The following is a 25597-nucleotide window of genomic DNA, read 5'->3' on the forward strand; positions in this document are numbered from 1 at the left end:
TTAACTCACTGACCCAGTAACTGTGTTTTGTCTTCGTCTTTCATGACCCTCCTGCCAGGGGCAGGAAGCTGTTACTCATTCCTCTTCCCAGCACATGATTTTCCTTTGACTTGAATGACAACATCTTGTGGTTTTCCTTCTACCTGTCTGATAACCTTTGAAGATTCTTTGTTCTTCACCAGCTTTTATGTGTTAAAGGTCTTTGACTCTCAGTCCTAGCCACTTCTTGTTTTCATAGACTGCTCTCTTCCTAAATAAGTCATTTTTTTTTCTTTTTTGAGATAAGATCTTACTATGTAGACCAGGCTTGCCTGAACTCAGGATCCTCCTGAACTGCCTTTCAACTGCTGGAATTACAGGTGTGTGCCATCACAGTTGGGTTTTACCTACCTTCTTAAACTTCATCTATACGTGTGTCCAGTTTTTAAATTTCCAACTCCAGACTGTTTCTCTGGCCTCTAGAACTGTGCTATTCATTAGGTACATTTACCTCCTTTTTTATTTGGAGAGAGGGCCTCATACAGGCCAAGCATATGCTTTCTGACTGAGCAGTACTCCCAGCCCATATGTGTCACTACTGAGTACTTAAAATGTGACAAGTGCAACTTAGGAACCAAATGTTTTATTTTAATGGCCACTAATAGCTAAAACATTAGTGTAGACATAGAATACTTACCTCATCACAGGAAGCTCTATTAAAGAGCCCTGGATATCAGTATCCAGACACTACCTACTTGACTACTTCCTCTTACAAAGACATTGTAAAAACCAACACACATAAATCCAAACACATCATCTCCCAAGAGCCATTGGTCACCAGCAGAGTTGGCTGCCATCCGTGTTCTCTCTGATCAAAAGGGTTTTCTTAGCTGGCACCAGTGGCTCATGCCTGTAATCCTAGCTACTCATGAGGCTGAGATCTAAAGATTGTGATTCAATGCCAGCCCAGGCAGGAAAGTCTTTGAGACTCATCTCTAATTACCCACTAGAAAACCAGAAGTGGCACTATGACTCATGCTAGCATGAGTCATGCTAGCCTTGAGTGAAAAAGCTCAGGGACAGCACCCAGGCTCTGAGTTCAAGCCCCACAACAACAACAACAAAAAAAAAAAAAGTTTTGCTCTAAGGAATGTACATCTATTTCTTCCTAGTCTATATTGAAACACACTATGTTAAATCAGAATGAACTTTTTTTTTCTGTCCTCAGATCTCAGCCTCCTGCGTAGCTAAGATGACAGGCGTGAACCACCAGCCCCCAACTAGAATGAACTTTTTTCTAATAATTTTGAAACCATTTTTCAAGTGGATTATTTATTCCTAAATATCCTTAAAGGTCTGTGTATTGAACACGTGATCCCCAGCCTGTGGCACTGTTGAGAGGTGGCAGAAACTTCAGGGGGTGAGGTTATTGGGTTGTGCCCCTGAAAAGAATATTGGGAGCCTAGCCCTTCTTCTTTCTTCTCTCTCTTCCTGGTTACCATATGGTGAGCAGCTCCTCTACAACATGCTTCCACTATGATGTGATGCCTCAACACTGGACCAAAAACAATGAGGCCAATTAACCATGGAGTGAAACCTGAAAAATAACTTTCTTTCTTTTAACTTGCTTGTGTCAGGTATTTTGTCACAATAGCTGAAAACTGACTAACACAAATACCTATGGGAAACATACTGTGTTTACAAGTAGGCAACACTCCTTTTGGAGAAAGCCAATTGTTAAAGTTCCTGATACTCCCTTTTACCTGATACCCCATGTTTCACTAATGATTTTTTTTTTTTGGTCGGTTGTGGGGCCTGAACTGTCTTCTTGGGCATTGTGCCTCAGCCCTTCAGTTCAAGGCTAGCACTCAACCACTTGAGCCACAGTGCCCCTTCTGGCTTTTTCTGCTTATGTGGTACTAAGGAATCAAACCCAGGGCCTCATGCATGAAGGCAAGCACTCAACCTCTGAGCCACCTTCCCAGCCCTAACAATTTAATTATTGAATGAATGTAATATGTTCTACTGTAAGTTTTTCTCCAAATAAAGATAAAACAATTAGAAAAGAAAGAACTAATGAGATTGTTTTCTATCTGGCTATTCAAACCCTATTTAGGTAGAGTCCAGAACTCAATTCTATGAACTGTTATTTGTAACACTTAAGTTAGTTATTAATGGATAGTTGAGAATACTACCTCCTACCCCCTATTATTGTAGAATGTATATTGGTTGAGGACGAATAGCATTTCGAAGTCTATGATAAACTCAGACTTTGTTGCTTTTGTTAAAGATCAGAGAGAGGGTTCTAAAGTAACCCACATGAAACAAAAAGGCAAGTAGAAGACTATATATCCAAAAGAGGGAGCGAGTAGCATCTCTATGGAGTAAATTTGCACTTCTAACTTGCGAGTTCCCAAGCTGTAACCACTGAAGCATTTGTTTTCTTATTTGTAGTCTGGAAGAGTTTATAAACTGATTTGGAAAAAATATAACTCTGTTCTCATACATACTTACATTTGAATAGAATAGAAAAGACATTTTTTAAAAACTGAAACACATTTTGTTAAAATAATTATGGGTGTATATTACAAAGAATTAGCTATACAAGTTCTCCTGGTACCAGGGCTTGAACTCAGTCCTCATACTCTCCCCACTGGCACTCTACCACTTAAGCCACACCTCCATTCCAACATTTTGCTTGTGAATTGGAAATGGAGTATCACAGCCTTTTCTGCTCAGGCTGTCTTTGAATTATGATCCTCCAGATCTCCCCCAGAGTAGCTAGGGCTCCACACATGAGCCACCAGCACCCAGCTTAAAGGCACTAAAAAAAAAAAAAAAAAAGAATCCATGGGTAGAGAATCAGTAGCTTGTAATCCTAGTTACTCAGCAAACTAAAATCTGAGGATCACAGTTCAAAGTCAGCCAGAGGAGAAAAGTCCATGAAACTCTTACCTCCAATTAACCAGCAAAAAGCTGGCAGAAGATGGAGGAGTGGCTCAAATGGAAAAGTTCTAGTCGAGCAAAAAAGGCAAGTGGTAGTGCAAGGCTTTGAGTTCAAGCCCTAGCACTGGCACCATAAATAAATGAAGGAAGGAAGGAAGGAAGAAGGAAGGAAGTCTTGCAAGCAAAAAGATTTCCTCTAAGAAAAGAGATGCACAAACAAGGCCTATTATCCCACGGGTGCTATCAAATCTAGCTTCACCTAATTCCACGTATCTTAACCTCCACCCATCTTATCTGAGACTGCAATCCTCTGACGGGCTGATGGAATGCAGCTGTGATACTTCAGATTAGAAAGTATCACAAAAATTCTTACAGCTTCTCACAAGTATCAGCAGAGATCTATTCAGTCTGAAGGGCCCACACTTTGCTCCAAGGGAAGCATGGCCAGTAGGCAGGAGCCATCTACAGGAGGCAGTGCAGAGTGGCTAGTCAGGCTGTGATTCAACTGGTGTATGGATGAGAGGGGGTGTAAATTCAAACCAGAATCCTTACTGAGATAGTAATCAGAAAGTAAGTGGCAGATGACCAAATTGTGGGCTGAACAAGCTCAAGTTGCCAGACAAGTTATCATAAACAAGAGAGAGCAAAAAACCCCAGTGAAATATAACACCACAGATGAAGCCAAGGGAGAGGTGTTCTGACACCTAGCTGTGTTAAATGAACTCACTGTAACTCAAGTCATCTGGGATGCAACTGCAGGGTCTTGCCCCAAAGAAATTGTATTTTGTCTTAAAGGGCTAGACCTCTCCCTCAATCCAACGGCAGAGTATTTTACTCTGGCTCATTGGAGATTAGTCATGTTCACAAAGGGGATTGTGGAATGTTGACTTCTCTCTACTTTCTGGTTACCATAAAATGACCTTTGGTTCACCACCACACTGTCACCATTTTGTCCTGCCTGCCACAGGCCCAAATCAACAGATCAAGCAACTATGGATGGAAAATCCAAAAGTGGGAGCAAAATAAACCTCCTTGCTTTTTAAGTTCATTATCTCTAGTTATTTGTTATACTAATGGAAAGCCAAGAATACAATTTCTATGTTTTCATGAGTTATCTCTAGGTAGTAAGTCAAGGTACACACCCACCCTGAAATCTGTAGCAGTAGCTCTCCCCAAAAATTCTGATAAATTCCCTGCTAATGTCTTTCACTATATGATTAGGAAAAATCTATGACTATTAATAACACTGCCTTTTATTGTTCCATGCCAGCCCCTAAAGTTATACAACATGCAATACCTTATTAAATCACCACACCAAACCTACAAAGTAGATACTATTAATAGTATCAATTTAAAGATAAATTTTGACTTAGATAAGTAACTTGTACAAGGTCACATATTACTGAGACATAGTGACCGGTAACCTTAATTCAAAAACCTCAGTCTTTATCTTTTAAGTCAAAGTTATACACAATGTAAAGTATACATGTTTTGGTTTGGTTTGTTTTTTTGTTTTTTGGGTTTTTTTTGCTAGTCCTGAGGCTTGAACTCAGGGCCTAGATGCTGTAACTGAGCTTCTTTTGCTCAAGGGTAGCACTTTACCACTTGAGCCATAGTCTCACTTCTGGCTCTTTCTGTTTCTGTGGAATCGAACCCAGGGCTTCATGCATAGTAGGCAAGCACTCTATTAATAAGCCACATTCCCAGTCCTAAAGTGTGTATGTTAAGGGCATAATTTCTGAGTTGTGGAGAATATGTAACCCTTGCAAACCAAATCAGCCTGTTACCTTTCTACTCCTTCATACATACTAATCTTCTTTCTGACACTCGAGACTAGTTTTGCTTATTCTAGAATGTCATATAAGTAAAATTAAGCAGTATGTACTCTTGTGTTTGATTTATTTTGTGCTTTAGTCCAATGAAAGTTTATTTTTTGTAAATATTTCATTGTTACAAATTGACTCAATTACTTTGTTCGTTTGGTGCTAGTCCTGAAGCTTGAACTCAGAGCCTGGAAGCTGTTCCTGAGCTTCTTTTGCTCAAGGCTGGCACTCTATTACTTGAGCCACAGCTCTACTTCTGGCTTTTTTTCAGGGGGAGAGGATAGCTTTTAGTGGAAATTAGAGTCTCACAGTCTTCCCAGGCTGGCTTTGAACTGTGATCCTTAGATCTCAGCCTTCTGAGTAACTAGGATACAGGAGTGAACCACCAGTGTCCAGCTCAATAATTCAAATGTTACAACCTTGCAAATTATAAAACAATAAAAGTCTCTTATCCCCTGGGGCCATCTTGCAAACCTATTTTGGTGTTTTATTGTTATATTCTTAGATGTCATAATTCGACATACTTTTACTCTGAACAGATAAATGAGTTAAAAGTTAAGCATCTCTTGCCTTAAAGAGACATTTCAAATTTCAAACTCGTTTTACATGCAGTTTTAAAAAGTAACATTAATGAGATGAGTCCTCACTTGTACAAAGCAGAAGTTATATCTGTTTACTTCTCACATTATCTGTTTTTAAAATTTCACCCATCCTTAGCTTTATTGAGGTATAACTGACAAAACTATATGTGTCTGTGTATTCAAAGAGAGAAGGATGATGCTTTGATGTAAATATGCATAGTGAAATGATTATTATGATCTACATGGGAAGTGTAAATTGGAGGATTGTGGTCCAGGTCCCCAGGTATACTTATAAGACCTTATCCAAAACATGGTAAGAACAAAAAGGACTGAAGGCATGCCTCAAATGGTAGAGAAGCTGCCTAGAAAGTGCAAAGTCCTAAGTTCAACCCCCAGTATAAATTAAAGAAAGAAAAAGAAAGAAATCCAAATTTGATAGTGGTGACAGTCTTAAATGTAATAGTATTCATAGTAGGTGTAAATGGTAAAACAGCATTTAAAAGATAGACTGAGCTGGGTGCGAGTGGCACACACCTGTCCCCCTAGCTACTCAGGAGGCTGAGATCTGAGGATTATGGCTCAAAGCCAGCTTGGGCAGACAAATCTGTGAAATGGTGTAGTGGTTCAAGTGGTAGAGTGCTAGCCTTGAACACAAAAGAGGCTCAGGAACAGCACGCAGTCCTGAGTTCAAGCCCCAGAAATGGAAAATAAATAAAATAAAAAATATAAAAGACAGACTCAGTTGGGCATGGTGGGGAGGAAGGGGAAAGACTCAGGTTAGATTTTTAAAATCCAATTAAATGTTCTTCATTAAACAGACACTTTATCACCTATTAAAAATTTAAAATAAAATTTGAGAGAAGAGAATTATTTCACACTAAACTCACTAAGAAATGCCAAGGAAAGGGCTGGGAAGGTGGCTCAGTGGTAGAGTGCTTGACTTGCATGCATGAGGCCCTGGGTTCGATTCCTCAGCACCACATAAGCAGAAAAAAGCCGGAAGTGGTGCTATGACTCAAGTGGTAGAGTACTAGCCTTCAACTGAAGAGCTGAGGGACAGCACCCAGGCCCAGAGTTCAGGCCTGGCCCCACAACTGACCAAAAAGAAAAAAGAAAAAAAAAAAGAAATGCCAAGGAAAAATGCCTGTAAAAATTATATTGACACATCTCTAGTACCAGCTGAAGCAGAAAGATAACTTGATCCCAGGACATTGAGATTAGCTTAGCTAACATAGCAAGAGCCTCTTCAGAGAGAGATAGAGATATAGATAGAGAGAGAGAGAGAGAGACAGACAGACAGACAGACAAACAGACAGATAATTGATAGTAGATAGATGATTGATAAATGATCAATAGATGTTGTGTGTATATGTATAATATGTTTTTCAAAGGCTTCTTTATGACCACTTGTTTTATTACTCTGTACATTTAAGTTTTAGATTTTACCTTTTATGTGTTTTTTTATTTAAATAGGGTGCAGTCATAATACAGGGACTTGAAGGAGCCAAAACTAAGAAAGACAAATAAAAAGTAAGCAAACCAACGACCTCTTACTGTGTGGAGAGAGAAAAGCGGATGGCCACAGTTCCCACGCACGCACGCACAATGAGCTCATTATAGTGAGTGCTGCCTGGTGCAGAGGAAGAAGCCTGCGCCCATCAAAGGGGTCAGAACAAGCTTTCTGGAAAAGGTGGAACAGTAGACAGAATTCTAAAAGGGACCTTCAAGTGAATTTGCTTAAAATGCTTTATATACATGAATGAAAATATCACAATGAAGTTTTGTGGGGGTTTTTTGTTTTTTATAATGACTACACATGTGAAAACATCCTCTCACCCTTGCGTATTGTTTCCTCCTTTGGTATTGAAGGAACCTGGGAAAATGAAGAGGTCATAACCAGGTGCTATTGACTCATACCTGCAATCCTAGCTACTTAGGAGGCTGAGGTTTGAAGGTTGCAGCTTAAAGCCAGCCTCAGCAGGAAAGTCTGTGAGACTCTTATCTCCAATTGTCTTCCACTGAAAAGCAGGCACTGGAGTTGTGGCTTTGAGCTAGAGCTTTGAAAAAACAACAACAACAACAAAAAAAAACGCTTTGACAGTGCCAAGACCTGAGTTCAAGCCCTAGTACAAGGCTTGAACACACAAAAATACACATGCTCACATAATACACATCATTCGCATTGTGTTGTTGCCTCATATTTAAGTGAGTCCAATTTCATCACAGCTGGTGATAGAAGTGGAAGAAACTCGCAGTATGAGATGGACCTGACTGGAAGGGGCCCTCCATTGCTGAGATGGAAGGGGCCTCTAAAAGACCTTAGCGCAGCCTCTAGCCAACAGGCCTCTTCCTAAGACCACTCAGACCTGAATTTGGCTAAAACTGTGAATGAGCCTAGAGATTTGTCCACAGAGTCTCCAGATGCCATCCATTCCTGCAGACACCTTGACTTCTGCCTGGTTGACCCTACACAGAGAACTCAGTTGAGCCTGCTCGGACCTATGATTTTCATAACTTCTAGGTAATATGTGGCTATTGGTTAGAACCAGTCTATTAGTTCATTTGTGTTGCTATAACCAAATACTTGAAACTGAGTAATTTATAACAAGTTTGTTGGCATTTGTTGACTCACAATTCTGGAAACTGGGAAATGGTAAGTCAAAATACTGGCAAGTTCTGTACTCAATGAGGTTATACTCTTGTTCCAAGATAACACCTTGAATACTGCATCCTCCATAGAGGGGTAGGCTGGATGCTCACATGGCTGACAACAGAAAGGGGAAAACACTCTCCCAAGAGAACTTTTAAACTCTTCAGACATAAATTCACTTGTGGAAGCAGAGGTCTCATGGTCTGTGTGTGTGTGTGTGTGTGTGTGTGTGTGTGTGTGTGTGTGTCTGTCTGTCTGTCTGTCTGTCTGTCTATCTGTCTGTCTGTCTGTCTGTCTGTCTATACTGAGGCTTAAACTTAGGGGCTGGGACAGAGTCCCTGAGTTTCTTTGCTCAAGGCTGGCACTCTATCAGTTGAGTCACAGCATCACTTCTAGACTTGGGGGGCTAATTGGAGATAAGAGTCTCAAAGGATTGTCAACCTTGACTGGTTTTGAACTGGGATCCTCAGATCTCAGCCTCCTCAGTAGCGAGGACTACAGGCATGAGCCATCAGCATCTGGCTACGTCTCTGCCTTTTAAAACCCCACCTTACCATACCATTACACTGGCAGTTTAATTTCAATGTGAGTTTTGGAGGTACCATACATTTGTTTGTTTATTCATTTACTATTAGCTTACATCAGTTGTATGTAATATAACTAATAGCATTAAGGGGGAGATGGTTACATTTATACATATGTACAATACATTTCCATCTCACTGCCTCTGCCATTCTCCCTTTCCCCTTCCCCATTTCTCCATCTCTCCTTTCTCAAAACAAGTTCAACCGTTTTCATTCTATTTTCATAGACTATAGTATGCAAACAAGTATGCAAGTAGAGCAAGCAACCTATTTTAACCATATGCATCCTCTTTCATCCTTTTTGAGCCCAAACCTTTCCCACTAGTACCCACTTCCCAACAGAGCCTAGGTCTCTTCCTTGTCTTCCAACTTCCTATTGATCAACAGCTTTCATTGAGATTCTTTATGCTGTTTCCTATATATCTGCAATCGATTGCAAAAGTCTTCATCCTCTTTCTTTCCCCTTAGTTAGACTTATGTACCTTACATTTAAAACATAACAGCAGCTGTGTATTAATTTGCTGTGTAGCAACAGAAAGCTAATACAAGGGACATTTAAACTATCCCTTGAGAGATGGATAGGACTTCAAAATATAGAGAAGAGAAAGAAGCTCTTCAGGCAGAGGGAAAGCATGACTGGAAGTAGAATTGGGAGTATTCAGAGAGAGCAGTCCATAATGCTGGCTAACTGCTCTCAGTTTTCCTGTAAAGTTTCCCAGTTTCAAATACGCTCACAAAGACCTGGAGCGCCAGCTCAAGGAGTCTGGCTTTTCTCCAGAGTATTATGAAGAGATATTGAAGACTTTCAAGCAGAGGGATACATGATAACAGCTATTTATTAGGAAGATTAACCTGACATTAGATGCAAAGTAGTTGGAGCCAGAGATACAGAGACAGGAAGACTAATTAAGGAGCAATCACAGTTATCCAGTTACGAGGCACTGGGGACCCAGTGCCTCCTCACATTCTCCCAGCCTACCTGAGACTTCAAGAGGCACACAGTGAGCTTTCTGCTGACTGCCCCAGGCTTTCTCTAAGAATTAGACAGCTCACAATTCGTCTATTTGGCATAGACAAATAAAGCCCATAAATAAAGGGTTCCCCTCAACCAATGAGAAGCAAAAGTATTTATCTTCCATCCTTCAAGTGGACTATTCTAGAAGGTGTTCCTACCCTTTCTGCAAAGTCCCAGTGGAATCTCTGCTCCATGGCCCAAGGTAATTTGTACCTCCAATAATGTGTCCAATTATGAGCCTTTTCTCCTTCCTTATCTCATTTGCTCTTCTCACTTCTACTCCTTGCATCCCCGTCATTGAATCAGGCTCTGCTTTGGGGATCATCTGCACTGCTCCATCGGGGCAAGAGGGCCCACCTGGGGCCCGCTGGTAATATGAGTGTGAAACCGACCTAAACACTGAACGATGGACCCAGCAGGAATGGGATAAGTAAGAGCCCAAGCTTTCAAGACAAGTGTCATTCACAGAACAAAGCAAGTATGGGGGAAGTGTATAATTTTTATATACCAACATTATAACATGTTTTAGTACACTAATAGGTATACAGCTAATCGTGTGTACATTATGTATGCATGTGCTATCATGTATGGTCAATGTGTATGATTAAATCCATGCACTGTAATTGTTCATTCACATTCTATAGCCTATAGCTCCTTGTGATTTGTCATAAAATACTATTTCTCTAACCAAAGTCATTTCTGCAGTGAGCACAGAAAAAAAAAAGTCCGAGATAGTAACTCACAGCTCTTAAAATACCATGATTCCATGGACCCAGTGCAGGCTCTGTGCCACATCATCTCTCAGGCCTTTGCCTACAGCCACATGTCCATTGAGACTGTGCCACTCATGTGCCCAGACCCAATCTACAAGGACCAATAAAGAGCTGCATTTCTAGGGAGATGAATGTGAGACTTCATATACCTACCTCCAAACAAGCAAATGCAACAAGAAGAAAACTCATGAAAACTATGTGACCTCAAAAATCTGGAAATAAAAACAATCTTGGAGCCTAAGTTCTAACAGCTAGAACTAAAGATGAGACTTTAAGGCTTATCAAATATCTTTTCTTCTGGCTGATTCGAAAACTAAAATGACATTATTTGGAATTGCATACAATGAGGGATCTATTTCTGACTGCTTGACACTTACTGAGCATATCCACAAATTCCAGTTTATTAAATTCCCACAACTCAATGTAGTAGTTGTTATATTTTTTTCTATTCTACAAAGAAAAGATCTTGAAGTTGAAAAAAGTAAAGTAATCTGAGTCAGGTAATTAGAGGAGCTGTAATTTAAAAAAAAAGTCTTAATTCCAAATCCCACCCTCTTTTTACTATGTAATCTTGGCCTACTTGGGGGCTTAGTAGCCACGGAATGATGATCACATTTCCCTTTGGGTTAACAGTCCTAATATCTTATCTCATCCTTGTGATTACATGGACTTTTTCATGATTATTTTCTAGAACACCAAAGCCAAATGGTTTGCTTAAATCATTGTGGATCAATACCAAGTGAACCCTAAAAGAAGTGCTCACAATACCTCCTGATCTCTACCCATGTATTATGTTTCTGAAGGTGACTCCTTCTATCTGGTCATCATCCCTCTATCAACCTGCCAACAACTCTGAAGTATTCATTCACTCTGAGCTCTTAGCTGTATCTGCTTCCATCCACTGGGATTTCCACAAAGACCTTTTGCCTTAGTATCCTAATGTTACAGGCTTATTCTGGTGCTTATGAGGGACTGAAAGGGGATTTCCACTGTGTGATTCTAAAAGTTTTCTCATGAAATTCTCACACACACACACACACACCCCATGCACACGCACACACACACACACACACACACACACACACACACACACACACACACACACACACACACACACACACACACACACACACACACACACACACACACACACACACACACACACACACACACACACCATGGTGCAATTCTGGAAATTATCTCACCAGTTAGGAGTTAATGATTCACATAAAAAGCAATGGTCAAAGGAAACAGCTCTTTGTAGCAAAGCTTACCTGCTCCTTCTGTGGAAGAGAAATGGAAATCAACATGGGAGAACATGCTGTGTTGTCTGAGAGCATAGACTAAAATTTGCCCCTGGTGTGTCTTTATTACTGTAGCTGAGGAGACTAATCAAGGCTGCTGTGAAATGGAGTCATGCTGATTTCTGTTTTTTTTTTCACTTACAGCTGGTGCTCTACCACTGTAGCCATATCTCCACTTCCAGCTTTTTACTGGTTAGCTAGAGATAAACCTCTCATGGGCTTTCCTTGACCTTTCTTTCACTCATATCTCAGCTTCCTGAGTAGCTGGGATTATAAGCATGAACCACCATCGCCTGGCATGATTTCTTGATCTAAATACCAGACTAGTCAACTTGAAAGAAATTCAAAGCTGAAATCTCCCAAACTCAGCCCAGACAGTAATCCACCTCTCAGACTCTGGAAAATTTGACACTGTGTCATCTACCAGGCCAACAGAACGATCCCTTGGTGTGGTATTAATCAGTGATACTAAAGCTATCTAAGGGAACAAGATGACAGAGGAACTGCTCTAAGGGAAAATACAGACAGGGAGGCAAAAACAGCCTTCTTCACCAACATTCCCCCCCCCCCTTGCCCAAATCCCTGCATCTGAAATCACTGAACAAACAACCATCACTGAAGAAGCATCTGCTGATAAGAAGAGAATTTTTCAGGCATTAAAGGAATACAGCTGGCATATACTCATGGTCAGAATGGTCTTCTTGTTCAGGTTTCACATGTAGGAAGGAGTCCTTTGTTTTTAGTACCGGTCCTGGGGCTTGAGTTCAGAGCCTGGGTGCTGTCTCAGAGCTTTTATGCTCAAAGCTAGCATTCTGACACTTGTGCTACAGTTCCACTTCCAGCTTTCTTGGTGGTTAATTGGACATAAGAGTCTTACAGACTTTCCTGCCAGGGTTGGCTTTGAGCTATGATCCTCAGCTTCCTGAGTAGCTAGGATTACAGATGTGAATCACAGGTGCCCAACTGGGCCTTCTGGTTAATAGCAGTCACATAAAAGTCCTTGCCATACAAATGGTAATAGCACTCTCTCTCTCTCTCTCTCTCTGAAAACAAACAAGGAATGGAAAGAAAGCCCTGGTGTGAGTTGTCCTGGATTCTAATGGATGCATCCATCTAATGTCAGCTTGGCAGGCCTGACTCTATTACCAAAAGAACGTAGAAAATCCAAGTGCGAAACCTATATATTCAAGGACTGAGCTGAGCTTAAAGCTCTAGGCCCCGTGAGGTGCCAGTGGAGTCCTGTACATACCCACTGTGTTCCCAGCAGTGATGACCCCTTCAAAAAGAGGAAAAACAACAAAACAAAACAAAACCTCTATATACCAGGACACTTAGAACTCACACATGTGTTAAATGATACCTTTTGTCAAGGCCTTACTCAGATTTTTTTTTTTTTTTTTGTCAATCATGGGGCCTGAACTCTGGGCCTAGGCGCGGTCCCTGAGCTCTTCAGCTCAAGGAGAGCGCTCTACCACTTGAGCCACAGCGCCACTTCCAGCTTTTTCTGCTCATGTGGTGCTGAGGAATCAAATCCAGGGCCTCATGTATGGGAGGCAAGCACTCTACCACTGAGCCACCTTCCCAGCCCCATCAGAAATAGTTTTTAAGTGTACCCACAAAAGTGTTTTCCCTTCCTCCTATAATGAGCCTAGTACATTGTACATATAAGTAAATACCTATTTTTCCAGTCTTCAGCCTGCTTTATCCCTGCTTTTCTCATCTCTTTGTATGTGGACCCAAACTTGGGTCCTCAAGGTAACAATCACGGTCTTTGCCACAATTCATCTATGCAGACATTAGGAAAAGTTGCCAAGAAAGATGCGGGCTACTAAGACTCAAGGCTGTAAGCACCTGATGTGTACAGCCAGGACCTGTTCCATCCTCAGCTCACCTTTTGGAGTCATGTATCTCTTAGCTCCTGGGCCTGTTTTTGCTTCCTCTATGACTGCTACCTGCCCATCTCAGCAACTCATGCTGCCTTCTGATTCAACCAGAATAGGGCTCAATCCATATCTAGCTTGAGTCCTCCGCCTGCCCAGGAAATCTCCCACCCATTCCTCCTCCTCACAGTGACACTCGGGACATGTAAAACCCAGACTCTGTCTTTCCTAAGAGAGTGATGATAATAAGCACTGTCTACACTGAATATTTTTGTCTTCAAGTACCTAAAGTAGCAAAAACACACGAGACATGGCTTAGTATTGCATAACTGTTAGAATTACCTTGGCACAGATCAGACATGTATTTAAAGGAATCTTATTGCCTTTAGGAAAGAAAAAAACTGACCTTACCTCTAATCCTAGCCATTCAGACACTGAGATCTGGGAATGCATGGTTCAAAGCCAGGCTGAGCGGTAAAGTTTATAATATTGTTCTCTACAATTAATCAGCAGAAAACAGAAGTGGAGGTATTGTGCCAGTGGTAAAGCATGGCCTTTAGCAAAAAGGCTGAACAAGAATGTGAGGCCCTGAGTTCAAGTCCTGGCACCAAAAAAGCAGAAGCAGAAAAAGCAGAGAAGAGAAGAAGCAGAGGAGGAGAAGGGAGGAGAGAAGAGGGGAGGGGAGGGGAAAGGAGAATTACCTGACCTGACTGATCAAGGTCCTGCATGATCATCCACATGGGATGTCTCCTGGTTCCCATTGCTAAACTGAAGCTACTACGCTCTGATCTCTACCCAGATCCCAGGTAGCACCTTCTTATATCTTTGTTCACATGCTCCCTTCTCTTGGATTAGCCAGGCACAAGTGTGCATGTGAAGCTAGTCCCTGTAAGACACCTACTATGCACCAAAAGGCAACAGAAGCTTGAGCAGCCAGTAACAGCCCCCAACAAGAGTCATACCTAGGATCATTTTCTCAGAGGCCCTTTCTTTTTTCTTTTCTTTTCTTACTATGTAGCCAAGCTAGTCTTGAATGCATGATCATCCTGTCTTGGCCTTCTGTGTACTGGGATTGCAGGAGTGAGCCACCATACCTGGCTCTTGAGTACTCTTTAATAGCACACACCCAACTCTCTCCCAGCTCCTACCAGTAAGTATCTCCTTGTTTTCTCTCTTCTGGAGGTTTAATTCCTAAAGAGTTTTCTAGTCATGGCTTGAACTCCATTTTTTATTATTCTCTTCTGTTCTGCCCATCTGTCTTCAGTTTGGGGCACTGTTAGCTCTCATTAGCAGGGGGTGGGGGGGAGTGGGGGGGTGGGGGGGGACCATGACTGAAATTCCACCCATTAGCCCTTCCCACTCCTCCAGGCCCTGCTAGGATGCTACCTCCCCCACAAATTCTTTCCACATTCTTTAAGCTAGAGGAAGCTCCCCCTTATCTGGACCCCTAACACACTTGAATTATTCCTCTCCTACCATTTCTTTATAACTTTTTATGCACTTGTCTTAACGCTTTTTATTATGAGAGTTCAAGTTTGGTAAAACCTTTTTTTTGGGGGGGGGTGGTCAGTTGTGGGGCTTCAACTCAGGGCCCAGGTGCTGTCCCTTTTGCTCAAGGCCAAGTGCTCTACCACTTTGAGCTACAAAACACCACTTCTGGTTTTCTGGTGGTTAATTGAAGATAATGAGTCTAATGAGTAAGTGGGCAGAGCCCTTTCAGAAGCTGCCTTCTAGAACCTTAGAACTCGAAAGCTGATCTTCAAGATCAAGTTTAGTATGAGGAGAACAAGGAAGTACAGATACCTAGGCCAGTTTCCCACCAATTTCAGCATTTCTCTGTGGCCTGGAGACCAACACTGGCTTCTTAAAGACCATGTAAGGGTGACAAGAAGATGGAATTAATAAACTCCTTAACTCCCCACATCTGGGGACCTAAGAGTCTCACAGACTTTCCTGACCAGGCTGGCTTTGAACATAGATCCTTAGATCTCAGCCTCCTGAGTAGCTAGGATTACAGGCATGAGCCAATAGAGCCTGGCTTCAAGTTTGGTAAAATTTAAATTAATTTTTGTTTCCTTCCCATCCTAGAAGCACAGAGCATTGGCTACAAGAAATCCTAAATAGTTTGCTGAATTGATGGATGCATAAATGATGCATTCACTTTGAAACTAATTTCCAAGGTCTTGATGTAAAAATTTCACAAGTCAGAACAGGCTATCTCAATGTTTTAGGAGATAAGTCCACGAACAGTTATGGAAATCCATAATCACCAAAAAAAAAAAAAAAAAAAAAAAAGAGCCCAGCAGATTGGTGTGTTGTAAGCTTTCTTTTTCTTTATTTCTTTTTTTTTTTTTTTGTCGGTCATGGCCTGAACTCTGGGCCTAGGCACTGTCCCTTAGCTCTTCAGCTCAAGGCTAGCACTCTACTACTTGAGCCACAGTGCCACTTCCGGCTTTTTTCTGCTTATGTGGTACTGAGGAATCGAACCCATGGCCTCATGCATGCAAGGCAAGCACTCTACCACTGAGCTACCTTCCCAGCCCCTGTGAGCTTTTTTGTAAGCAAGAAAGGTAAACTAGAAGCTTCTTGTTAGCAGATACATTCTACATACCAAGTGAAATGTAATGTTCACATAATGAGCTATATTTTATACTCACTTGAATGAAGAGTCCTATATCCTAAAAATGCTGTCTAATGAGTAAGTGGGCAGAGCCCTTTCAGAAGCTGCCTTCTAGAACCTTAGAACTCGAAAGCTAATCTTCAAGATCAAGTTTAGTATGAGGAGAACAAGGAAGTACAGATACCTAGGCCAGTTTCCCACCAACTCCAGCATTTCTCTGTGGCCTGGAGACCAACACTGGCTTCTTAAAGACCATGTAAGGGTAACAAGAAGATGGAATTAATAAACTCCTTAACTACCCACATCTGGGGACCTAACCATTGCTTGATAGCATGGCTTCCTGTTATAGGGAATAATCATTTAGTTGACAATGCTAATCTTGTTGTTGTTGTAACTGGCTGGTTAGGATTGCATGTGAGGTGTCCGTCAAACCTATGAAAACGTTGTAATTTTGGTAGTGAGGAAGGAAAGAAGTTCAATTCTAAGCCTAAGCTTAACTTCCTAACAGCTGGACATGAATGAGTAGAAGCAAAGTATAATATTAAAGGGAGACTACACTAGTGGCCAAAAACCAATTTAACCACTCATGAACAAATGAGCAAGAACCTTACGTTTTGTTTTTGTGTTGGTCCTGGGGCTTGAACTTGAGGCTTGAAATCAGGGCTTGAGCCCTGAGTTTTGTTCAAGGCTAGCACTTTACCACTTGAGCCACAGCTCCACTACTGGCCTTTTTTTTGGTGGTTAATTGGAGCTGAACATCTCACAGACTTTCCTGACAGGCTGGCTTTAACCAAAATCTTCAGATCTCAACCTTCTTAGTAGTTAGGATTACAAGCATGTGCCACTGGCACCCAGCTAAAGTAATCTTTTAAATTTCCTGTATAACATTTAGTCTTGAGCAACGTAGTTTTCACTGCACCTATTTTCATGAAGCAGAAGAAAAATCTATGTCTGTTGATATAATGACCTTGGAAACCCTTTTGCAATTTCTTTCAAATCTGAGCACATGCATACCCAATGACTAAGGTACATATGCAATAGAAATGCAAATGTGTATTCACAAGAGACTTCTACGAGAATATTCATAGAAGTACTATTTATAGTCAAAAACTGGAAAGAACCCAGAATCCCAGCAATGGTAGATTGGGAGAGAAACATCATGTAGCTTGCGAGAATGAGCAAAGCCTACTATTGCCACATGCCACAACACAGTGTTGCACAGAAGCCAGGAAACAGCAGTATACCCAGCATGATTTCATTCATATAAAGTTCAAAGGGGGCAAAGCTAATCCAAGCTGATGGAAGGGCAAATCTGGGAAGTAACAGAGAAGCAGTAATAAGCAAGACCTCACAACCAGCAATGCTCTCGTCTTGATCCACATGGAGATAAACTTTTTTTCCTTCATTTCAATAAATATTTTATATGATGAGAAGCACAAGAAAATAACTTTATTTATATGATTTTGGGCATGTATGTTGTACTTTAATGAAAGTTTTATTATAAAGATACCCTTACACTTGGACCAAAGTAATGACAGGATGAGCTACATGGCCATCACCACAATTACATTTCTAAAAGGAGCCACATAAGTAATTGAAAATATGAAGTGCTTGATCCTAAATCCTTTTATCTGACAATAATTGTACATCAGAACAAGCCATGTATAAGATCAGGTCTGGCTGATCTAGGAAGCTCCTAGAGGAGGAGAATGGAAGCTAATATTTGGAGCATCTGAATTCATTAGAATTCGTTGGTTTGTTTGTTTGTTTGGCTAAAATGACATTCATTAAAAGCAGAAATCCAAATTACAGACAAATACTTGCTAAAATTATATACAATCTATGCAGACACATTATGAAAGGTAGAAAATGAATTTGAAAGAATTAAAACAGAATGAAGTGTTCATTAGGTTTTGTGTGAATGGTTGGTTCATTTCCCAGAGGAGAGTCTGTCCATCTGGTAGGCATTCCAGCACAACAAGGAGGACCAGATGGGCACTGAAATAGGTCAGTCCTGTCAGGGGAACAAATACTCAGGATAGGACTGATTATCAATGCTCAAGGCTGGGTGCTTAGCTTAGGTCGGGCTGGGCTTGCTTTGCGTGCACCACAATGAATTAAAGGCCCTCTGGTGGTGAGTGAGAATATTACAACTCAGATGATTCCTAGCAATAAAAAACAGCAGAAATTAAAACTAACAGGCTGAGCATCATTTATTGGTCAGCTTCACAGGCATACTTACATGTCCTCTTCTTCTCCATCTTTGCCATGTTCCTTGGTCATGTTTTATCTCTTTTGGTCTGCATGTCTCTATCATCTGTCTTTGGAAAGGCTATGTACAGAATACATGACTAATGGACACCAGTGATCAGGATTTGACACTTAAATTGGCAAAACTACCCCTTTGCTACAGCACATTATCTAATTATCCTCTAGAAATAGGACAATATGTTGTATTATTAATACTACAGGTCTGTCTGATTTACAAAAAGACATTATATTTCACTATCATTTTATAGGTGGCGTAGTATGACAGAACACTATTCTTGACACAATCATCTTTAGTAATTAAATAGCCACATTTAATTTCAAGTCTTTCTGTTGTTGTTGTTGTTGAATTATCATTAGCAACCCCCAAGAGAGAAACCTATCTGACTGCAAGAACAGCTTCCCAGGTGACAAGTCCCAGTGGGAAAGGATCAGGCACTAAAAATGTGAAGAATTTCTCTTTGGGAAGGAACTTTTGAGTGTGGTGTCTCATTCTCTGTGCATCTCTCCCTTGTGCTCCGCTTTCTTGGGCCTCATTCCTTTTGTTTTTTTTAAACACCTACTTCTGTAAATCTTTAGTTCCTGATTACACAGTAAATCATTCACCATCTCTTTGTCATGAAAACAGACAAATTAAAGCAGGAGCTGGGTACACTTCATTCTCTTTCTTTCTCATCCATTTGGACCACTTTGGGTATGCAAAGGCTAGAAGTATGAAGCAGCATACAGGAACCACTTGTTAGTAAAGATGTTAGTAAAGTTGTTGGTAAAGATGCAGGATGTGAAGTTGGAAAAGGTGATCAGGGAGGTCAGGCCCCTCCGATCTTCTGGTCTACTTCTGGCTTTGAGAAGTCCCTGGATTCTGTGAACCCTAATACTTGCCTACTCAAAGGTAAGGTATGTATTAGCTTTCCCATATGCTTCTCCCAAACTAGCCTGTCAGGGCCTATTCGGGAAATGTTGCAAATCATCTTCCTTTAAATACATCTCATCACAGCAATGAAAATGCTTATATTTCCTAAAAGTAGTTAAAAATTAGAAGATATACAAAATATCTTCAGATAATGTATAGCATTGGTCTAAGAAATCCTTCCGTTTAACTGGGTTCTAGCATTTTGGGTTTTTTTTTTTTTTTTCCTTTCTTGTCCTTTCTTCCAGTCTTGCAGCTTGAATTCAGGGTCTGGGTTGTGTCCCAGAGCTTTTTTCCTCAAAGTTATTGCTCTACCACTTTGAGCCACAGCTCCACTTCTGGTTTTTTGGTGGTTAATTGGAAATGAGTCTTTTGAGCTGGGCTCCAGTGGCTCATATCTGTAATCCTGGTTACTTAAAATGGCTGGGTGTTGGTGGCTTATGTTTATTATCCTACTTAGGAGGCTGAGATCTGAAGATCATGGCTCAAGGCAGCCCAGGCAGGAAAGTCCATGGGACTCTTACCTGTAATTAACCACCAGAAAACCAGAGTGGCTGAAAGTGGTAGAGTGCTAGCCTTAAGTGAAAAGTCTCAAGGACATTAGTCAGGCCCTGAGTTCAAGCCTAATGACCGACTTAAAAAAAAAAAGTCTCATGGACTTCCCTGTTTGGGAAGATCCTCAGATCTCAGCCTCCTAAGTAGGATAATAATCATAAGCCACCAACACCCAGCCATTTTGATTAGCTTTGTTCTCCCAGTTCTTACTCTGCTTTTAAAACAATGTTTAAAACATCAGATAATAGTTAACATCACCCATAGTGGTGACAAACTGATTGTTAGTATGAGTTTCCCCTGGAGGTAATGTACCAGAAAGTGGAATATAATTTCTGGGCTATTCTCACTAAAATATGTGTGATACAAGCTGGACATTGGTGGTGCATACCTGTAATCTCAAGACACTACGTGAAAAATAACTAAGGCAAAGAACTGAGGGCATGGCCCAAGTGGTAGAACATTCATTTAGCAAACATGAGGTCCTGAGTTGAAACACCAGTACTCCACCTGCCCCCTAAAAACGTTCAATATGAAACAAACCCACACTAAGAAACACTCTACAAGACTACACTTGAGCTCTTCCGCCTGCTCCCTCTCTCCCCCAGCTCTGCGATCACTCCGAGCTCCCGCTGAAGCCAGCGCCGCTATCATGATCATCTACCCGGACCTCATCAGCCACGATGAGCTGTTCTCCGACATCCACAAGATCCCGGAGATCGCGGGCGGGCTGTGCCTGGAGGTGGAGGGCAAGATGGTCAGTAGGACAGAGGCTAACATTGATGACTCGCTCATGGGTGGAAATGCCTCCGCCGAAGGCCCCGAGGGCGAAGGTACCAAAAGCACAGTAGTCACTGGTGTGGACTTCGTCATGAACCATCACTTGCCGGAGACCAGTTTCACAAAGGAAGCCTACAAAAAGCACATCAAAGATTACATGAAATCACTTAAAGGCAAACTTGAAGAACAGAAACCTGGAAGAGTAAAGCCTTTTATGACAGGAGCTTCGGAGCAAATCAAGCACATTCTTGCTGATTTCAATAACTACCAGTTTTTTATTGGTGAAAACATGAATCCAGATGGCATGGTTGCTCTCCTGGACTACCATGAGGATGGTGTGACCCCATTTATGATTTTCTTTAAGGATGGTTTAGAAATGGAAAAACGTTAACAAATTGGGCAATTATTTTGGATCTATCACCTGTTACCATAACTGGCTGCTGCTTGTCATCCACACAACACCAGGATTTAAGACAAACGGGACTGGTGTCATCTGGAACTCTTCATTTCTTTTGACCATGGTTTATTTGGAGTGGAGACATTGTTTTTTAAGAAAAAAAAGAATGTCATGTAGGTTGTCTAAAAATAAAGTGCATTTGAACTCAAAAAAAAAAAAAAGACTACACTTGAAAATCAAGATTTTAAAGACTTCTAAGCAGAAGTAAGAATGGTCAATATGAAGTAAGGAGGCCAGGTCTGGCCGGTGCCATATTGGCCACATGGTGGATGGTAGGGTCTGGCATCTTGTCTTCATGCTGGGAGAAGGAACCCACCCCCCACCCCATCACCTGCCTTCCAGGTAATGGGCATGCCTGGACCCCTGGAGGCAGGGGCAGGTACTTAGCTGATTAGTTACTGAAAATGTCAGTCCCATAGCTGGGACTGGGAATTTCCTGAGGATCTGCCCCCTGCGCCGACCTATTTAGGCCCGGACCAGCCTAGCCGCTGAGGGCCTTTCCACGGGTGTCTCTATGGTTGTGCATTGTATCCTGGCTCCTCTCTAGTCATCATGGCTTCCCAGTTCAGCTCTCCATTGGAGCTGAACTGGCTTGTTGGTATTGTTTTTGTTATTCTTTTCCTCTTTAGCATGTTTCCTAGCTGTGTTATGTGTATTTGCGTGCTGCAGTTGTAACAACTGGCAGCCTAAAGCCTGTTAACTGTATAATAAAGACTCCAATATTGTGTATTTTAAAATGTGGCTTCTGGATGATTTACCTTACAACAAATAGACAAATGAAGAAATGTTCAACATCTCTGGCTACAAAAGAAAGGCAAATCAAAACAACACTGAGATTTCACCTCACCCCAGGCAAAATGGCTATTATCAAGAAAACAAACAATTACAGATGCTGCCAGGGTTGTGGCCAAAAGGGAATGCTACTACACTATTAGTGGGAATGTAAACTTGTTCAACTATGCTGGAGTGCAGTATGGACTAAACATAGACTAAGCATAGAGCTTCCCTTTGACCCAGCAATTCCACTCCTGGGCATTTATCCCATAGAACACAAACAAAGCCACACTAAAGCTACCAGCACAAATATGTTCATTGCAGCATTGTTTACCATAGCCAAGATATGCCCCTCAGCAGATGAATGGATCAAGAAAATGTGAGATATATATATATATATATATATATATATATATATACATATATATATATATACAGTGCCATTCTATGCTTCCATAAGAAAAAAATGATATTATACAATTCATAAGGAAATGGAAAGACTTGGAAAAAATTACATTAAGCGAAGTAAGCCAGCCCCAAAGAAACATACAGTTCATGGTTTCCTTATTTGTTGTAACTAGAAAGTGCCTATAAATCTACAAGTAAACACACTGGATGGTAAAAGACAGAAAAAATGAACTTGGACATGATAATTTATACAGGACTCTAGACATTCACACAGTGAGAGTAAAGGAGCGTATTCTTAGGAGAGGACCACAAAGGTTCAATAGCTACAGGCATATGATCATATAAAATAATGTTTATCAAAATAAACTCCAAGAAATGGAAACAAAGTTTTACATTATTTTGAAATTCTTTTTCCTCTCCTTTGTCATTGTTTTTTATTTCTGTATCTTGTCTTGAAGGTATTGTAAGTTTATCTGTTTTGGGGATGGTAAGGAGGAGTACAGAAATGGTGGGACAAAGGGTGAACAAATGCAGCAGTGATACTCTCTAGATACTGTTGAAAATGAACTATACAACCTGTGGGGGAGGGGAGCTGGGTGGGAAAACCTGGAAGAAAATGAGAGAAAAGGTGATACTGTTTAAAAAGAAACGTACTCGGGGCTGGGAAGGTAGTTCAGTGGTAGAGCACTTGCCTTGCATGCATGAGGCCCTGGGTTCGATTCCTCAGCACCACATAAGCAGAAAAAGCTGGAAGTGAAGCTGTGGCTCAAGTGGTAGAGCGCACGCCTTGAGCTGAAGAGCTGAGGGACAGCGCCCAGGCCCAGAGTTCAAGCCCCACGACCGACAAAAGAAAAAAACAAAAAGAAAAAAGAAACATACTCATTACCTGACATATAACTCTAACCTCTCTGTACATCACCTTTACAATAAAAATTAAAAAAAAACAATAAAAAAGAAACATTAAATGAGGGGAAAAAAACAAAAGCTAAGTTGTTCTCAATTAAAGAAGTTACAGTTATCTTGATGGCATTATTGAGGCAAATGGGAAAAATATGGATTGGATATTAGATAATGGTATCTAGCAAGTCAAACTTCCTGAAGTTTTATTTTTGTTTGGAATTAAGGAAGAGTATTTGTTGTTGTTGTTTTGAATTGAGGAAAGGTATTTCATATTCTTCTGGGGGCAGGGAAAGTGAATCACATAAGGAAGGTCCAAGCGGATTTCAGTGTCAGACAGAAACTTGGGAGCCTGTGACACTTTGGCTTACATCACTTAAAATCCACTCTGGATTCAGAGAACTTTAGGCACAATATAGAGGTCAGTTATGGGATGGAAGGGAGAAGAAACAGGGTCCCTCAACTTGTAAGAGGAGGAAAAATTCTAGTGACCTGGAAATAAGAAAAACATTGGAAGCATGTGAAATTAGCCTTATATAATGTTCATTGTCATTTAAAACATAGTCCTGCATGATCTGCCATGATACAGAACCCCCAATCACTCACCTATGTACAGTTTAGACTTATTGCTGCCCTTCTGGTAATATTGAGTCCCATTCACTTGGGTGAGGCTGTGGCATGTTCATGCTCCTCACCCCCCCTTCTTGAGTTTTGAGGGTTGGCATGGTAACAGGAAGGGCAGATCAAACTAGGTGTCTGAGGAATGACCAACAGTAGGTGGTAGGTCAGAATCTGCTCTCAGAGCATTGTGTTTAGAAAGAGCAGAGCAATGACGCAGGTGGTCCACAAAATCACAGTAAGTATCCAGGACTGACATGTTGTCTCAGGAAATGCTGTGAAGGCAGGTGAAGATTTACCTGTAACACTCAGAAGTTCAGATAGTAAGCATGAGGTAATTGTTTAGCTGAGTGTGAGGCACCAATCACTAGGCCATAGCTCTTCGGCAGACTGTAGTCCTTGAATTAAGTTTTGAATTAAGAAAGAGTTTTTTGTTGTGGTGGTCCTTTTCAGTAGATAGGAAGAAAGGCAAATGCCCAGGTTTCAATGCAAACTAAAGCACGTGAAAAACCACATGGAACCAGTCATTAGAGGCAGCTCACAGGCACCGATAGGTTTTTATTTTTAAAAATTGTAAGACCAGGGGCTGGGAAGGTGGCTCAGTGGTAGAGTGCTTGCCTTGCATGCATGAGGCCCTGGGTTTGATTCCTTAGCACCACATAAGCAGAAAAAGCCAGAAGTGGCTCTAAGGCTCAAATGATAGAGTGCTAGCCTTGAGCTAAAGAGCTGAGGGACAGCGCCCAGGCCCAGAGTTCAGGCCCCATGACCAACAACAACAACAAAAAACTGTAAGAACAAAAAAATGGAGGTATGGCCCAAGTGATAGAGCACTAGGCTTGAGAGGGAGAAAAAAAAAAAAAAAAGCCAAGCCAGGAGAGCAAAGCCTTCAGTTCAAGTTCCACTTCTGGGGAAAACAATTGTAAAAACAATATGGGTGCCCTTTTTTTTTTTTTTAGTCATTTGAGATATTTCCAGTTTGGGGCTTTATGAATAAAGCTTAAAGCTATTGTAATATTTATGTATAAAATATTTGTGGCTATATATTTCCTTTCCTTCTCCCTCTCTTTTTTCCTTCCTTGCTTCCTTGCTTCCTTGCTTCCTTGCTTCCTTGCTTCCTTCCTTCCTTCCTTCCTTCCTTCCTTCCTTCCTTCCTTCCTTCCTTCCTTCCTTCTGTAATACTGGGAATTGAACCCAGATCAAGAAAATGACCTTTTATCACTTTCCAATGTTCTTGACATGTACAAATATAGCATTCATTAGCCATCTAAATAATTCACCTGTAGAATAATTATCAAAATGACACAGTGTAAGTTGCCTGATCATTAACACCATCATTTTTTATGTTGACTATAATCTGTGTGTGCGCGCGCATGTGCATATCCATACTGGGGCTTAAACTTAGGGCTGGGGCAGAGTCTCTGAGTTTTTTTACTCAAGGCTGGCACTCTACCACTTGACCCACAGCATCACTTCTGGATTTTGGTGGTTAACTGGAGTCTTATGGACTTTCCTGCCTCCACTGGCTTTAAATTCAGATCCTAAGATCTCAGCCTCCTAAGTAGCGAGGATTACAGATGTGGGCCACTGACAACCAGTTGTGACTATAGTCATTTTATTCTACAGTTGAACTAATTTAAGATTGTCAGTGATTAAGCTTTGGGTTTTAAATATGTCACGTGATTTTTTGTTTTTGAACATGCAGAGGTGATAAAATACACATTTCATTTTCTTAGTCAGATTTCCCTTGGAGCCTTCCAATTGGCTCAAATAAGGATAGA

At 41.1% G+C, this 25597-nt stretch overlaps 1 protein-coding gene across 3 annotated transcripts in view; it reads left to right on the forward strand.

Annotated features, from left to right (window-relative positions):
* The window catches only part of LOC138827297 (translationally-controlled tumor protein-like), a 28065-nt gene extending 6782 nt beyond the window's left edge, over nt 1-21283 (forward strand). The window contains exons 4-5 of one of the 3 annotated variants that reach the window (XR_011372033.1): nt 287-359; nt 1208-4239. Coding sequence is in view for 1 of the 3 variants with exons in the window: in XM_070022804.1 (XP_069878905.1) it covers nt 20494-21056 (563 nt within the window). In the remaining 2 variants the exon portion in view is untranslated. Of the gene's footprint in view, nt 1-286; nt 360-1207; nt 4240-6802; nt 8217-20493 lie in introns of those variants that run through there. The other 2 variants (XR_011372032.1, XM_070022804.1) reach the window with 2 other exon arrangements.
* Nucleotides 21284-25597: the final 4314 nt, after the last annotated feature.

This window comes from Dipodomys merriami, unplaced genomic scaffold, assembly GCF_024711535.1.
Source record: "Dipodomys merriami isolate MVZ:Mamm:240054 unplaced genomic scaffold, mDipMer1.0.p SCAF_153, whole genome shotgun sequence".
NCBI lineage: Eukaryota > Metazoa > Chordata > Mammalia > Rodentia > Heteromyidae > Dipodomys > Dipodomys merriami.